Raw genomic sequence first — 15,470 nt, 5'->3', positions numbered from 1 at the left:
CCTGAGAAGGAAGAATAAAGCTGGGGGTATTACGCTTCCTGACTTCAAGCTCTACTAGAAAGCCACAGTAATCAGACAATTTGGCACTGGCACAAGAACAGACCCATAGAGCAATGGAACACACTAGAGAGCCCAGATAGAAACCCAAGCATATATGGCCAATTAATATATGATAAAGGAGCCATGGACATACAATGGGGAAATGACAGCCTCCTTAACAACTGGTGTTGGCAAAACTGGACAGCTACATGCAAGAGAATGAAACTGGATTATTGTCTATCCCCATATACAAAAGTAAACTTGAAATGGATGAAAGACCTGTATGTAAGTCATGAAAACATAAGTCTTAGAAGAAAACATGGGCAAAAAACTCCTGAATATAAACATGAACAACTTTTTCCTGAATGCATCTCCTTGGGCAAGGGAAACAAATGCAAATATGAACAAATGGGACTACATTACACTACAAAGCTTCTGTACAGCAAAGCACATCATCAGTAGAAAAAGGCATCCTACAGTATGGGAGAATATATTTGTAAACAACATTATCTGACAAGGGGTTAACATAGAAAATATATAAAGAACTCACACACGTCAACAACCAAAAAGCAAATAACCTAATTAAAACATGGGTGGAGGATCTGAATAGATACTTCTCCAAAGAAGAAATTCATATGGACAACAGGCACATGAAAAGATGCTCCACATCACTAATTATCAGGGAAATGCAAATAAAAACCAATACCATATGGTTTCACTTATTTGTAGAATATAAAAACAAAGGAAAATAAGGAATAAAACAGCATTAGTCTCATAGATACTGATAAGTGAGTAATGATTACCAAGGGGAAAGGTGGTGTGTGGGGGAGGGGCACTGTTGAATCACTGTTATGTACATTTGGTAATTAAAAAACAAAGAAAATGAAAACACTACCCAGAAGAAAATTTTCCAAACACCATATCCCTTATTTCACACAAGATATGTGTATGGATTATATAAAAAATTCCTACAACTCAATGATAAGAAGATATACCCATTTTTAAAAAGAGCTGACAACTTGAATAGACCATTTACAAAACAGACATGTGAGTGATGAAAAGGGAATTATTAGGTATCAGGCAAATTCAAATTAAAACCACAGTAAGATAATTATTTCATATCCACTTGAATAGCTTAAATCAAAAAGATAATACCAAATGTTGGTGAGAAAGTGGAGCAATGAGAACTAGCAAGTTGTCCATGGGAGTGCAAAGTAGAGAACAAGTTAGTAGAAACACCTGCTAACTAACACCAAGCATAAAACAAACTTACAACAATCGATTTTAGTATTTATTTGAGATGGGGCAGCTCAGTGACAGACTGAGAAAAATGGAACTGAGATTCTAAGATAAATCTGCTTAATGTAAACAAATGGAGAAGCTGTGTACTTGATCATTTAAAACTCATTAAAAATAATTACCTGTTTATATTCATTAACACAGCCTTGGCAGCAAAATCTCATCTGTGGACCTTCAATGATCAGGACATTGTTTCCAGCACTTTTACTGGGCAAGTACTCTCCACACTGTTCACAGCAATTCATTACTAGACCATTGGCAAATCTGTACTTATTAAAGCACTGGTTACTGCACAGTTTATGTATTACATTATTAATGCTGACTTCATGGCGAATCTGAAAGAAAAGCCAGAATTTAATAAATAGAGGAGGTAGATTAGCACAGAAATAACCTTTAGTAATTTCTCAGTGGAGAAACATTCAGAGAAAAGACTAAAAAGCACATTTCATTATTCATTATTCTTTCACTTTTACCTTTGATTTCTTTGTAAAATCAAAGAATGATTTTAAAAGTGAGGAAAAATGATTCACAGAACAAAACACAATAAAATCAGTAAGAACTTCCCCTTAACTACACTTAAGTACAGAAAATGAACTTGTTTAAAAGATTTTGATTTGACCTGCTAAAAGAAATGGATTGGGAATTTGAAGTACCATAAAACTTCAGTGTTCTAGAAAATCTGTGGGAGGGGATTAGGGAATCAGTATTACCCATATTCAGGATGGTGTCTGTGTATATATAAGTAAGGTGGTTCTTGCTTTGTTCTGCTCTGTGGGAACTGAGATAAAATTGTGTCCTGGATTTGCAAGGCCCTGGAGTAACCAACACCAAGTTCTGTAACCAAGGATGTATTAAAGTGAGAACTGCCTATATGCTTGTTGCTGCTTTCAGCAACTGGAAAGATGGCAATAACACTTAAGAAACGTGACGTTATCAACTTACTTTCACCCCACTTATTCTATATGTTCTTGTGCCAGGATCAGTTGCTTCCTTCATGTTTTGAACCTACACTTTTATTTAGTGTTAAATAATGGCTAGTAAGAACAAAATTCAGCATGAGATGATTACTTTGTTTATGTGTACATCAGATTTGATGGAAACGTGTACTTTCCACAGTATGCAAATGGCTATTTGTTTATAAGATAGTTCTAACATACCATTATTCTTCCTTTTAAGTTCATTGTGTAGATTCAGAACATGTGCATCATTATGTAGAGCATATAATAGCACTTAAAAATTAAAACTGTCCCTGTTAACCTAGATAATAAGAAAAAATCCAGACCTCTGTTAGTTTACTACAGATTATACATCTTGATTTATTAACTCTTTTTCTAAGGTTCTGGTTGACTTCATAGGGAGACAAAGATGTACTATAAAATTCTTGGAAGGGTTCGCTTGACTCCACTTGAGGAATAATAGCAGCCTTTTTTGTAGATGTATCTCTGAAACACAAGGGATAGACAAAATTTAAGAACATTCCATTTTACCAAAAGTCAAATAAATATATGAACAAAAATGGACATTTTTCATTTTCTGGTGATTTAACCCTAGGAATCAACAATGTATCTCTGAAACACAAGGGATAGACGAAATTTAAGAACATTCCATTTTACCAAAAGTCAAATAAATATATGAACAAAAACGGACATTTTTCATTTTCTGGTGATTTAACCCTAGGAATCAACTACAAATTTTGGATTAAAGAGTGGATTTATATAGCATAAATCCACTCTTTAGTTTCATTGTCAAGAGTTCCTAAATAATATGAGAAGATTTGGAGATAAAAATATTGTATAGCTTAAGAACCTTGCCATAGGTTCTTATGACTTTAGAAGCATTCAAGTAGTAAGTAATTTGGTAGAAGATAGGGAAGGGGCTGAGGCAAGGGAAGTAGCAGGGAGAGGGCAGATTTATTTGCAGATCTACATTCACCTCCCTGCCACGAGTTAAGTATAGTACAAATGAGCCCAGAGCTCTGACATACTCCACGATAATGCAAGCTCAATAAACTTAGACACTCCTGCAACAATTCTACCCATGAATCTATGCAACTCTTCAATTACATTCAGAACATAGATTTATACTTCTAGTATCCAAGTATATGGAGCCATGTTGAAAGGTACAGCTTACTTTTTACATATCACATTACGTTTCTTTGGAGTACGCATAGGAGAGAAGGAAGAAAGGCAGGTGGTAGAACAAAAAAGGTAAGCTGATCCTTTTCGTTGATAAGCTGTCTGTCCCTTCTGTAAAGTTTTTTTGCAGTATGCACAGGTGATTTTAGCTGGTTTAATAAGTTGTTGTTGGACTGAAGGCTGGAAAATCTGTTTAGGAAGGGAGGCCATTGGTGATAAAGAATCCACCCTTGGCTGTTTCTGATTACGGGGAAATGATGCTGACTGGGAGATCCAAGAATCTTAAAAAAAAAAAATACACACACACAAAGTCATGGAACATTTCAAAATTCACATCAGAAAAATATTTAAAATTTTCATTTTGCACAAGTTAAAGAGAACAGTAAAGTGCCACATAAGCCAACTGGTTAAGGCCAAGCAGCCTTGTTGCACAACTCCAGGCCAACTATCCACTTTGTATTGTGCCAAAAATGTAAATGGTGGCCCTGGAATTGTGCTATACGATAGCCATTATCTCTTAAGTCAGACTCCCCAGGTTCAAAATGTATCCTCAGCGTTTACTAGATTGGGTAAGTATATTAAACTGTGTCTTGGTTTTCTCAGCTATAAACTGGCAGTGATACCTAACTCATTAGAATGTTATGAAGACTAAATGAGGTAATGCATATTGTAAAGCATTATGTTTGGTACACTGGGAACTTGCAAAAAATGAGCCATTTTTTCTTCTCTAAGAGGTAAGTATTAATATGTTTTAAAATAAAGCAAATACAAAGGTAACTATACAGTCTGGTATATGATATTCATTTTCCTAACAACTCCTTTTCCAACATTATGACAAGTTTAAAGCACATAGAAAAGTTCAAAGATTTTATGGCGAACATCTATATGCCTACCAACTAGATCCTACACTATTCTACTTTTGCTCTAACATGTTTCTATCTACTGATCTCTTTAAACAATCAACCCACATCTATTTTATGTATTTCAAGTATTATGTATATATCAGTACTCTTCCCACCAAAATGTTATGAAATACATAGAATTTAGATGTAACATTTTAAAGCAATTCTTTCCACAATTTCTTCCCAGACTTCTAAAATATTATTCCATAGGCTTAATATTAAGTGGTGGATTACTCAGGAAAGACTTGGCCTTCCCACTTCACATAGGGACTCCTCCATCATAAACTGCTGTTAGCTTCAAAATAGTACAACATTACATACAGGTAAGAGTGCTTCTCAAACTTTAACACACGAGATCAGTTGGGAATCTTGTTAAAAAGATTCTAAATCAGTAGCTATGGAGAGCGGGCCTGAGGTTCTGCTTTTCTAAATGCTCTTTGGTGATGGTGAGGCTTTGAGAAACAATGCCCTGGAGTAATGAATTATTCTGTCCTCTCTTCAAAAATAGCTTCTGTCATTAGCCAAGAGGCCTATGACTCCTTCTGTCATAGCTCCAAAGACCTCTCACCTACTACCAACAGTAACAACTCTATTTTTATTTCTAAATTCTCACCCATTGCTTATAATTTTCTTTGTCCTACTTCAAGATAATTTTATCTTACAGGCAAAAACAACAGAACAAGCAACAAAAGGAATTCTTCCATTCAGCAGGATGATATGCTGGTGAATATGGCATATATATGAAGTTTTTTAATCACCAAGTACTCCTTATTGCTAAATTTTCCTACTTCTAAGGCATTCCTTTAGAAAGCAAAAATTACGCATTCATTTATAGAACAAACACAGTTGCATTCTGGGATCAAATGTCTGCCAATCATCTGGATAACAAACTAGATTTAATAAGCAGAAATAAAAAACAGCAAACCACAAGATTACCATTAATACAGAAAAAAAAAATAAACTTGCACAAAAACACAGGGATTTTTAATTTTGTGAACTTATACATCCTTAAAGGGGGCATATATGGAAAGTGAGACAGCAACTATATTACTTAAGAAAATAATCAGATTCTGAAATTTTTTTCACTTTAACTTTGGTGCATACATAAGGCAAATGTTCCCTTTCTTTATACTGCAACTATTTAATTTCTCCTAATTCCAAAGTTTCTAATTGCATCAAATTTTTAAGTATTAGTGTCTCCAAGGTTAAACTTAAAACGTCTCAACAGAATTCTTCCATGCCCTATTCCCAGAATAAATTTTAAGAGAAGAGGCCTAGTAGATTTAGTCCAAATCCCTCATTATACACAAAGCAAGTTAAGGCCTAGAAGTTTGGTTATTTGCCCAAAAGTCAAAGCAAGTATTAATTAGACCCTATGACTTTTAGGTGTTCTGCATTTCTTCCTGCATCTAAACTCTTCTGCATAAACAACTTTTTAGTATTTCTTTAGTGTTCATCTGCTAGTGGAAAGTTATTTCAGACTCAGGTTTTTTTTTATTGTTAAATGAAAGAATAACATATACACATAAAGTTTATATCTTAAGTACAGTGCTCAATTTTCTAAAATGAATGTATTTGTACAACCACCACCTAGATACACAGAATATTTCCAACATCCCAGAAGCCTTACTCTTTTCCCATTAACTTCCCTCTTTTCCCACAAGCCATTCCTATTCTAACATCAAATATTAGTTTTGTCTTATTTTGAACTTCCCATACACGATATCACATGTACTCTTTTGTCCCTCCTTTCCTTAATCCAACATCCTGTGTGTAAGGTTCATTCACACTGCATGCAGTTCATTCTTTTTCACTGTTCTTGAGTGTTCCATTCATTGTGTGGCTAATACCATTTATCCACTCTACTGTTGATGGACATTTGGACTGTTTCTAATTTTGACCATGATTTCTATACATGTCTTTTAATGGTTTCTTTATCCTGCTTGGGATTTGTAACAGTCTTGAATTTGTAGATTAATATTTTTTCTCCATTTTAGAAAATTCCTAGTTGTATTTCTTCCACCTCATTTCTTTCCTCTTCTTTCTGGGTTATTAGTTACAGGTTCTTCTCATCAAATATTATAGATCTCTTACATTTTTTTATTTCATAAGTCTGGATGATTTTCTCTGATATATCTTGCAGTCTGCTTTCATCTCTTCAGCTGTGCTAAAACAGTTCCTTAAACCTGTCTGATAATCCTATTATCTGGATCCCTTATGGGCTGCCTTCTATTGTTTTTTTTCCCTCGATTTTGTCATATGGCCTTGCCTCCTCATGACCCCGATTGCTTTTTATGTTTCTTATATGAAAAACTGAAAACAAATTGAGGCTTAGGATTATGTTAACATCCCAATCCAAAGGTTAGAAGGCTTTTTTTGTTTTGTTTTTTGTTTGTATCAGTATCCCACTTTGTGGGCCCCTGTAAGAGTGCTGAAAGCTCCACTTAGAAGCACAGCATATTTTTTTGGAATTGAACACATGACCGTAAGAGAAAAGCAGCCCTGGGCTTGTTCTCTCAGATCACAGAACTCTAATTTTTTCCACTGTATTTGTTGCTCAATGATGCTTTCAAGAGATATTTTATATATTCTGTCTTCTTTTCCCCCTAATTATTCTCTGCAAGAACAAGAATTATCTAGTCTATTATTATTAGAAGAATGCTGCAGAATGACCCAGAATCAGTATCAAGGCTATAAATGCTTATAATGCAATAAAAATACAACATAGATTCAAGAGCAATTTCCAAGTTTAGGTATTTTCTGTGATGAGTGTTTTTCTGTTAAATAAAGATATGTGATGAGTGGGTAACTTTCACTGAAAAAATCTATCCTAAAGGTTAAAGAAAGGACTAAATGACTCAAATGCCCACTTTAATTAACATAATCCTATTTTCATAAATGGAACATGTAGTTTTATGGGTACTTTATGCAGAGCTATAATTTTGTATGATGAAATTTGAACTTATAAGCCCTAGGTTTAAATATAACTCATTGTGCTCTTGTTTTATTCTCTTTCCTGTGCTGGAAAGCCTTCAATTTATACAAGTGGGAAGCACAAAGCAAGTAAAGTTAAGACAGTGTGGGGACCTTTGACTATAAACAACATTATGACAATTACTAATCACTGCCACCTTATTCTGTAAGTCTTCTGGTAAAAATTACTTTTATTGATGTTGACATCATGCAAAAACAAAATGTAGCATTAATACTAAAATCAGATTATGCTATATTCAAGTTAAACAAAGAACAAAAAATAACAGTGATAAAAAGATTCCTTTCAACAAATGACTTAAACTTTAAGAATGCTTCAAACATCTTCCCCTGACAAAAGGTGAACATTTTCTAGAATTCTAGAGCAAATCTTATTATTTAAAGGACATAGTTCTTTTGACCCCAAAAATAGAACATCAGAGAATTCAGAACTATTGTAAATTCATCACTGATGATAGGTAATAGAAATTTATTGCCATGTACCATAAAAAAAAGTTTAGAAATAGGTGGGAGGAGCCAAGATGGCGGTGTGAGTAGAGCAGTGGAAATCTCCTCCGAAAAACATATGAATTTTTGAAAATACAACAAATACAACTACTCCGAAAAGAGAGACCAGAAGACACAGGACAACAGCCAGACTACATCTGCACCTGCAAGAACACAGCACCTCATGAAGGGGGTAAGATACAAGCTGCAGCTCAGTGGGACCCGAGTACCCCATACCCCAGCTCCCAGTGGGAGGAGAAGAGTTGGAGCAGGGAGGGAGAGGGAGCCCAGGACTGCTAAACACCCAGCCCTAGCCATCCGCACTGGAGCGCAGACACACAGTGTATGGGGTGCAGGATACTAGGGAAACGGGACAGTAAAACTTTGAAGCGGGTCCCCGCCGCCGGAGCACCTGGGACAAAGAAAAGTGAGTGCTTTTTGAAAGTCTTAAAGGGACAGGGATGCCACAGCTGGACTGAAACGTCCCAGGACACTTAGCCTAGCAGCTGGGAATCCCGGGGAACACTGGGCACCCAAGCCCCGTGGGCGGCAGCGCAGCTCCGAGGCCCTTCACGGCGATAAACAGCCTCCCACCCATTCCTGCTCTGGCGCGCCCCACCATAGCAACCGTGCACGGAGCTTCCTTCACAGTGGCCAGACAAGAATCAGAAACCCCTCTACACGCAACTGCCCAGCACAAGCCACTAGAGGTCGCCATTCTCCCAGGAGAGAAAGGCCACAAACTAGCAAGAAGGGAAGTTCTCCCAGTTGACACGTGCCAACTACCCATGACTACCTCTATCACCATGAAAAGGCAGAAGAATTTGATACAGACCAGATTAACCCAGACAGTCTCCCCTGAAAAGGAATCTGGGGAGATAGACCTAATCAATCTTCCTGAAAAAGAATTTAAAACTAAGGTCATAACCACACTGATGGACTTGCAGAGAAATATGCAAGAGCTAAGGAGGGAGAATAAGAAATAAAACAATCTCTGGAAGGATTTAAAAGCAGAATGGATGAGATGCAAGAGGCCATTGATGGATTAGAAACCAGAGAACAGGAACGCATAGAAGCTGACGCAGAGAGAGATACAAAGATCTGAGGATTGAAACAATATTAAGAGAATGGTGTGACGAGTTTAAAAGGAACAATATCTGCATTATAGGGGTACCAGAAGAAGAAGAAAGAGAAAAAGGGATAGAAAGTGTATTTGAAGAAATAATTGCTGAAAACTTCCCCAAACTGGGGGAGGAAATAGTCGCTCAGACCACGGAAGCACACAGAACCCCCAACAGAAGGGACCTAAAGAGGACAACACCAAGACACATAATAATTATGTCATAATAAATTATATGTCATAAAAAAAATATGTCAAAAATAATGGCAAAGCTCAAGGACAAGGACAGAATTTTAAAGGCAGCTAGAGAGAGGAAAAAGGTCACCTATAAAGGATAACCCACCAGGCTATCATCAGACTTCTCAACAGAAACCTTACAGGCCAGAAGAGAATGGCATGATATATTTAATGCAATGAAACAGAAGGGCCTTGAACCAAGAATACTATATCCAGCACGATTATCACTTAAATATGAAGGAGGGATGAAACAATTCCCAGACAAGCAAAAGTTGAGTGAATTTGCCTCCCACAAACCACGTTTACAGGGTATTTTAGAGGAACTGCTCTAGATGGGAGCACTCCGAAGGCTAAATAGATGTCACCAGAGAAAATAAAATCACAGCGAAAGAGCAGACCAACCAAATACTAACTAAAGGCAAAAAATAAAATTAACTACCCACAAAAGCAGTCAAAGGGAACACAAAAGAGCACAGAATAAAACATCCAACATATAAAGAATGGAGGAGGAGAAATAAGAAGGGAGAGAAATAAAGAATCATCAGACAGTGTTTATAATAGCTCAGTAAGCGAGTTAAGTTAGACAGAAAGATACTAAAGAAGCTAACTTGAACCTTTGGTAACCACAAATCTAAAGCCTGCAGTGGCAATAAGTACATATTTTCAATAATCACCCTAAATGTAAATGGACTGAATGCACCAATCAAAAGACACAGAGTAATAGAATGGATAAAAAAGCAAGACCCATCTATATGCTGCTTACAAGAGACTCATCTCAAACCCAAAGACATGCACAGACTAAAAGTCAAGGGATGGAAAAAGATATTTCATGCAAACAAGAAGGAGAAAAAAGCAGGTGTTACAGTACTAGTATCAGACAAAAGACTTCAAAACAAAGAAAGTAACAAGAGATAAAGAAGGACATTACATAATGATACAGGAGTCAGTCCAACAAGAGGATATAACCATTATAAATATATATGCACCCAACACAGGAGCACCAGCATATGTGAAACAAATACTAAAGAATTAAAGGAGGAAATAGAATGCAATGCATTCATTTTAGGAGACTTCAACACACCACTCACTCCAAAGGACAGATCCACCAGACAGAAAATAAGTAAGGACACAGAGGCCCTGAACAACACACTAGAACAGATGGACCTAACAGACATTTATAGAACTCTACATCCAAAGCAACAGGATACACATTCTTCTTAAGTGCACATAGAACATTCTCCAGAATAGACCACATACTAGGCCACAAAAAGAGCCTCAGAAAATTCCAAAAGATTGAAATTCTACCAACCAACTTCTCAGACCACACAGGTATAAAACTAGAAATAAATTGTACAAAGAAAGTAAAAAGGCACAGAAACACATGGAGGCTTAACAACATGATCCTATATTATCAATGGATCAATGACCAAACTAAATTAGAGATGAAGTAATATATGGAAACAAATGACAACAACAACACAAAGCCCCAACTTCTGTGGGACGCAGCGAAAGCAGTCTTAAGAGGAAAGCATATAGCAATTCAGGCATATTTAAAGAAGGAAGAACAACCCCAAATGAAGTCTAATGTCAAAATTATCGAAATTCGAAAAAGAAGAACAAATGAGGCCTCAAGTCAGCAGAAGGAGAGACATAATAAAGATCAGAGAATAAATAAATAAAATTGAGAAGAATAAAACAACAGAAAAAAATCAGTGAAACCAAGAGCTGGTTCTTTGGGAAAATAAACAAAACAGATAAGCCTCGAGCCAAACTTATTAAGAGAAAAAGAGAATCAACACACATCAACAGAATCAGAAACGAGAAAGGAAAAATCACGAGGGACCCCACAGAAATACAAAGAATTATTAGAGAATACTATGAAAACCTATATGCTAACAAGCTGGAAAACCTAGAAGAAATGGACAACTTCCTAGGAAAATACAACCTTCCAAGACTGCCCCAGGAAGAAACAGAAAATCTAAAGAAACCAATTACCAGCAAAGAAATTGAAACGGTAATCAAAAAACTACCCAAGAACAAAACTCCTGGACCTGATGGATTTACCTCAGAATTTTATTAGACATACAGAAAAGACATAATACCCATTCTCCTTAAAGTTTCCCAAAAATAGAAGAGGAGGGAATACTCCCAAACTCATTCTATGAAGCCAACATCACCCTAATACCAAAACCAGGCAAAGACCCCACCAAAAAAGAAAATTACAGACCAATATCCCTGATGAACGTAGATGCAAAAATACTTAACAAAATATTAGTAAACTGAATTCAAAAATACATCAAAAGGATCATACACCATGACCAAGTGGGATTCATCCCAGAGATGCAAGAATAGTACAACATTCAAAAATTCATCAACATCATCCACCACATAAATAAAAAGAAGAACAAGAACTACATGATCATCTCCATAGATGCTGAAAAAGCATTTGACAAAATTCAACATCCATTCACGATAAAAACTCTCAACAAAATGGGATAAACCCACAGACAACATCATACTGAATAGCGAGAAGCTGCAAGCTTTTCCTCTGAGATTGGGTACAAGACAGGGATTCCCACTCTCCCCACTGTTACTCAACATAGTACTGGAGGTCCTAGCCATGGCAATTAAACAAAACAAAGAAAAACATGAAACCAGATTGGTAAAGAAGAAGTTAAACTGTCACTATTTGCAGATGACATGATATTGTACATAAAAAACCCTAAAGACTTGACTACAAAACTACTAGAATATCAGAATTCAGCAAAGTTGCCAGATACAAAATTAACACATAGAAATCTGTAGCTTTCCTATACACTAGCAACGAACCAATAGGAAGGGAAATCAGGAAAACAATTCCATTCACAATTGCATCAAAAAGAATAAATACCTAGAAATAAACTTAACCAAGGAAGTGAAAGACCTATACCCTGAACATTATAAGACACTCTTAAGAGAAATTAAAGAGGACACTAACAAATGGAAACTCATTGCATGTTCTTAGCTAGGAAGAATTAATATCAAAATGGCCATCCTGCCCAAATCAATCTACAGATTTGATGTAATCCCTATCAAATTACCAACAGCATTCTTCAATGACCTGGAACAAATAGTTGTAAAATTCATATGGGAACACCAAAGACCCTGAACAGCTAAAGCAATCCTGCGAAGGAATAATAAAGTGGGGGGATCTCGCTCCCCAACTTCAAGCTCTACTACAAAGCCACAGTAAACAAGACAATTTGGTACTGGCACAAGAACAGAGCCACAGACCAGTGGAACAGAATCGAGATTCCAGACATTAACCCAAACATATATGGTCAATTAATATATGATAAATGAACCATGGACATACAATGGGGAAATGACAGTCTCTTCAACAGATTTTGCTGGCAAAACTGGACAGCTACATGTAAGAGAATGAAACTGGATCACTGTCAAACCCCATACACAAAAGTAAATTCAAAATGGATCAAAGACCTGAACGAAAGTCATGAAACCATAAAACTCTTAGAAAAAAACATAGGCAAAAATCTCTTAGACATAAACATGAGTGACTACTTCATGAACATATCTCCCTGGGCAAGGTAAACAAAAGCAAAAATGAACAAGTGGGACTATATCAAGCTGAAAAGCTTCTGTACAGCAAAGGACACCATCAATAGAATGAAAAGAATATATGGGAGAATATATTCGTAAATGACAGATCCGATAAAGGGTTGACATCCAAAATATATAAAGAGCTCATGCACCTCAACAAACAAAAAGCAAATAACCCAATTAAAAAATGGGGAGAGGAGCTGAACAGAGAGGTCTCCAAAGAAGAAATCTAGGTGGCCAACAGACACATGAAAAGATGCTGCACATCACTAGTCATCAGAGAAATGCAAATTGAAACCACAGTGAGAAATCACCTCACACTGGTAAGCATCACCACCATTCAAAAGACAAACAACAACAAATACTGGTGAGGTTGCAGAGAAAGGGGAACCCTCCTACACTGCTGGTGGGAATGTAAATTAGTTCAACCATTGTGGAAAGCAGTATGGAGGTTCCTCAAAAAGCTCAAAATAGAAATACCATTTGACCCAGGAATTCCAATTCTAGGAATTTACCCTAAGAATGCAGCAGCCCAGTTTGAAAAAGACAGATGCACCCCTATGTTTATCGCAGTACTATTTACAATAGCCAAGAAATTGAAGCAACCTAAGTGTCCATCAGTAGATGAATGGATAAAGAAGATGTGGTACATATACACAATGGAATATTATTCAGCCATAAGAAGAAAACAAATCATACTATTTGCAACAACATGGATGAAGCTAGAGGGTATTATGCTCAGTGAAATTAGCCAGGAAGAGAAAGACAAATACCAGATGATTTCACTCATATGTGGAGTATAAGAACAAAGAAAAACTGAAGGAACAAAATGGCAGCAGAATCACAGAATCCAAGAATGGACTAACAGTTACCAAAGGGAAAGGATCTGGGGAGGATGGGTGGGAAGGGAGGGATAAGGGCGGGGAAAAAGAAAGGGGGCATTATGATTAGCATGTATAATGTGGGGGGGGGGCATGGGGAGGGCTGTGCAACACAGAGAAGGCATTTAGTGATTCTACAGCATCTTACTACGCTGATGGACAGTGACTGTAATGGGGATTATGGGGGGGACTTGGTGAAGGGGGGAGCCTAGTAAACATAATGTTCTGCATGTAACTGTAGATTAATGATAACAACAACAAAAAAGTTTAGAAATAGCCAATAACCTCTTCATTTATGAGTTTCAAGTGGATTCTTTAGTGTTTTCTGTTACATTTGAAAATCACTGGTATTTTATGTGATCAGGAAATACCACAGGAATATAAAATAGTTTTGAATTAATGATAAGGGATGACAAAAATAAAAATAAATCCAAGAGTAATCAAATACTGTTTGAACGTAGTTTTGATTATGACCACAATTTCAGTGGAATGTTAGTATGCATCTAATCATGGTATACTTTTTTATAGTATCAGTCTATGCTAAGCTTTTACATTAAAAAGCATCTTACTTATCCACCTTCACCATTAAATACACAACTTCAATTTACTCCAGAAGGTGAAAAGTGGTCAAGGCTGAAACATAAAAAAAATACAGACGAGACTTCTGATTTTAACTCCACTTAAAATCTTATGTGTACATGGATGAAATTCATACTTACATATGTGTGCATCTAAAATTTAGGAAATACAAAACAAAAAATAAGTAAAAGCATGAAATAAACAGACCCAAAAATGACTTTCAACAGACATTATTTCAAATCAACATCCACAATTGCTTTTAAGTTTTAACACATCCTTTGACAGAGATCACAAGTTTTTTGTATTTCTCAGGTTTAACTCAATTCAATCAATAAACAAAAGATGTACATAGGAATAAATGACAAACATGCTTGAATCAATTCATAAAGTCTGTAAATTTATCTCTAAAAAGTTCAATAATGTATAAATTAAATTATGATACCAACTTTCAATGATCAGTTTATCAAACATTAAATAACACTCCTACCCCTGAGGAGAACTTATAAATATGGAAAAAAAACGGACAACAAAAAAGTCCTTTTTATGTTGTTGGTAAAGTAATACAATTTTCTGATGGGGACAATTTACATTAACCATCAAAAGCTTTAAAATATATGTTGACAGCCCGCCGTGCCCCGCTGTGCTGCTGCAGCCATCGTGCATGCAGCTGGGCGGAGAGGCCAGGCCTGTGCTCTCTCTCCTCCTTCCCCGCCTCCGGCTGCCTGCAGGGCTTGTCTCCCGCTGCTGCTGGGACACCCGTCATGGCCCGCCACGAGCATGAAGCCCCCCAAAAGGGGAGGTGATGGAATTAAAGCACCCCCTAATCACTGGAAGATTTGTAACCTTCTTGAAAATTGGTATTGTTGTATTGCCAAATGTTGGGAAGTCTACCTTCTTCAATGTATTAACCAATAGTCAGGGCTCTGCATAAAACTTCCTATTCTGCACTATTGATCCTAATGAGAGCAGAGTACCTGTGCCACATGAAAGGTCCGACTTCCTTTGCCAGTACCACAAACCAGCAAGCAAAATTCCTGCCTTTTTAAATGTAGTGGATATTGCTGGTCTTGTAAAAAGAGCTCAATGGGCAACGCCTGGGAAATGCCTTTTTATGTGATATTAGTGCCTGTTACGGAATCTTTCATTTAACACGTGCTTTTGAAGATGATGATATCACACATGTTGAAGGAAGTGTATATCC

At 36.5% G+C, this 15,470-nt stretch overlaps 1 protein-coding gene across 7 annotated transcripts in view; it reads right to left on the bottom strand.

The window, feature by feature from the left end:
• ZMYM5 (zinc finger MYM-type containing 5) overlaps window positions 1-15,470 on the bottom strand; it is a 51,648-nt gene that overhangs the window by 19,852 nt on the left and 16,326 nt on the right. For 5 of the 7 annotated variants that reach the window (XM_057490444.1, XM_036910172.2, XM_036910171.2 and 2 more), the window contains 3 exons: window positions 3,469-3,754; window positions 2,621-2,780; window positions 1,461-1,673 (listed from right to left, as the gene is read on the bottom strand). In XM_057490444.1, the coding sequence (XP_057346427.1) occupies window positions 1,461-1,673; window positions 2,621-2,780; window positions 3,469-3,754 (659 nt within the window). Of the gene's footprint in view, window positions 1-1,460; window positions 1,674-2,620; window positions 2,781-3,468; window positions 3,755-15,243; window position 15,470 lie in introns of those variants that run through there. The other 2 variants (XM_057490453.1, XR_008993232.1) reach the window with 2 other exon arrangements.

The sequence above is a fragment of the Manis pentadactyla genome, chromosome 2 (assembly GCF_030020395.1).
Source record: "Manis pentadactyla isolate mManPen7 chromosome 2, mManPen7.hap1, whole genome shotgun sequence".
NCBI lineage: Eukaryota > Metazoa > Chordata > Mammalia > Pholidota > Manidae > Manis > Manis pentadactyla.
This window is presented reverse-complemented; position numbering and strand designations above follow the sequence as displayed.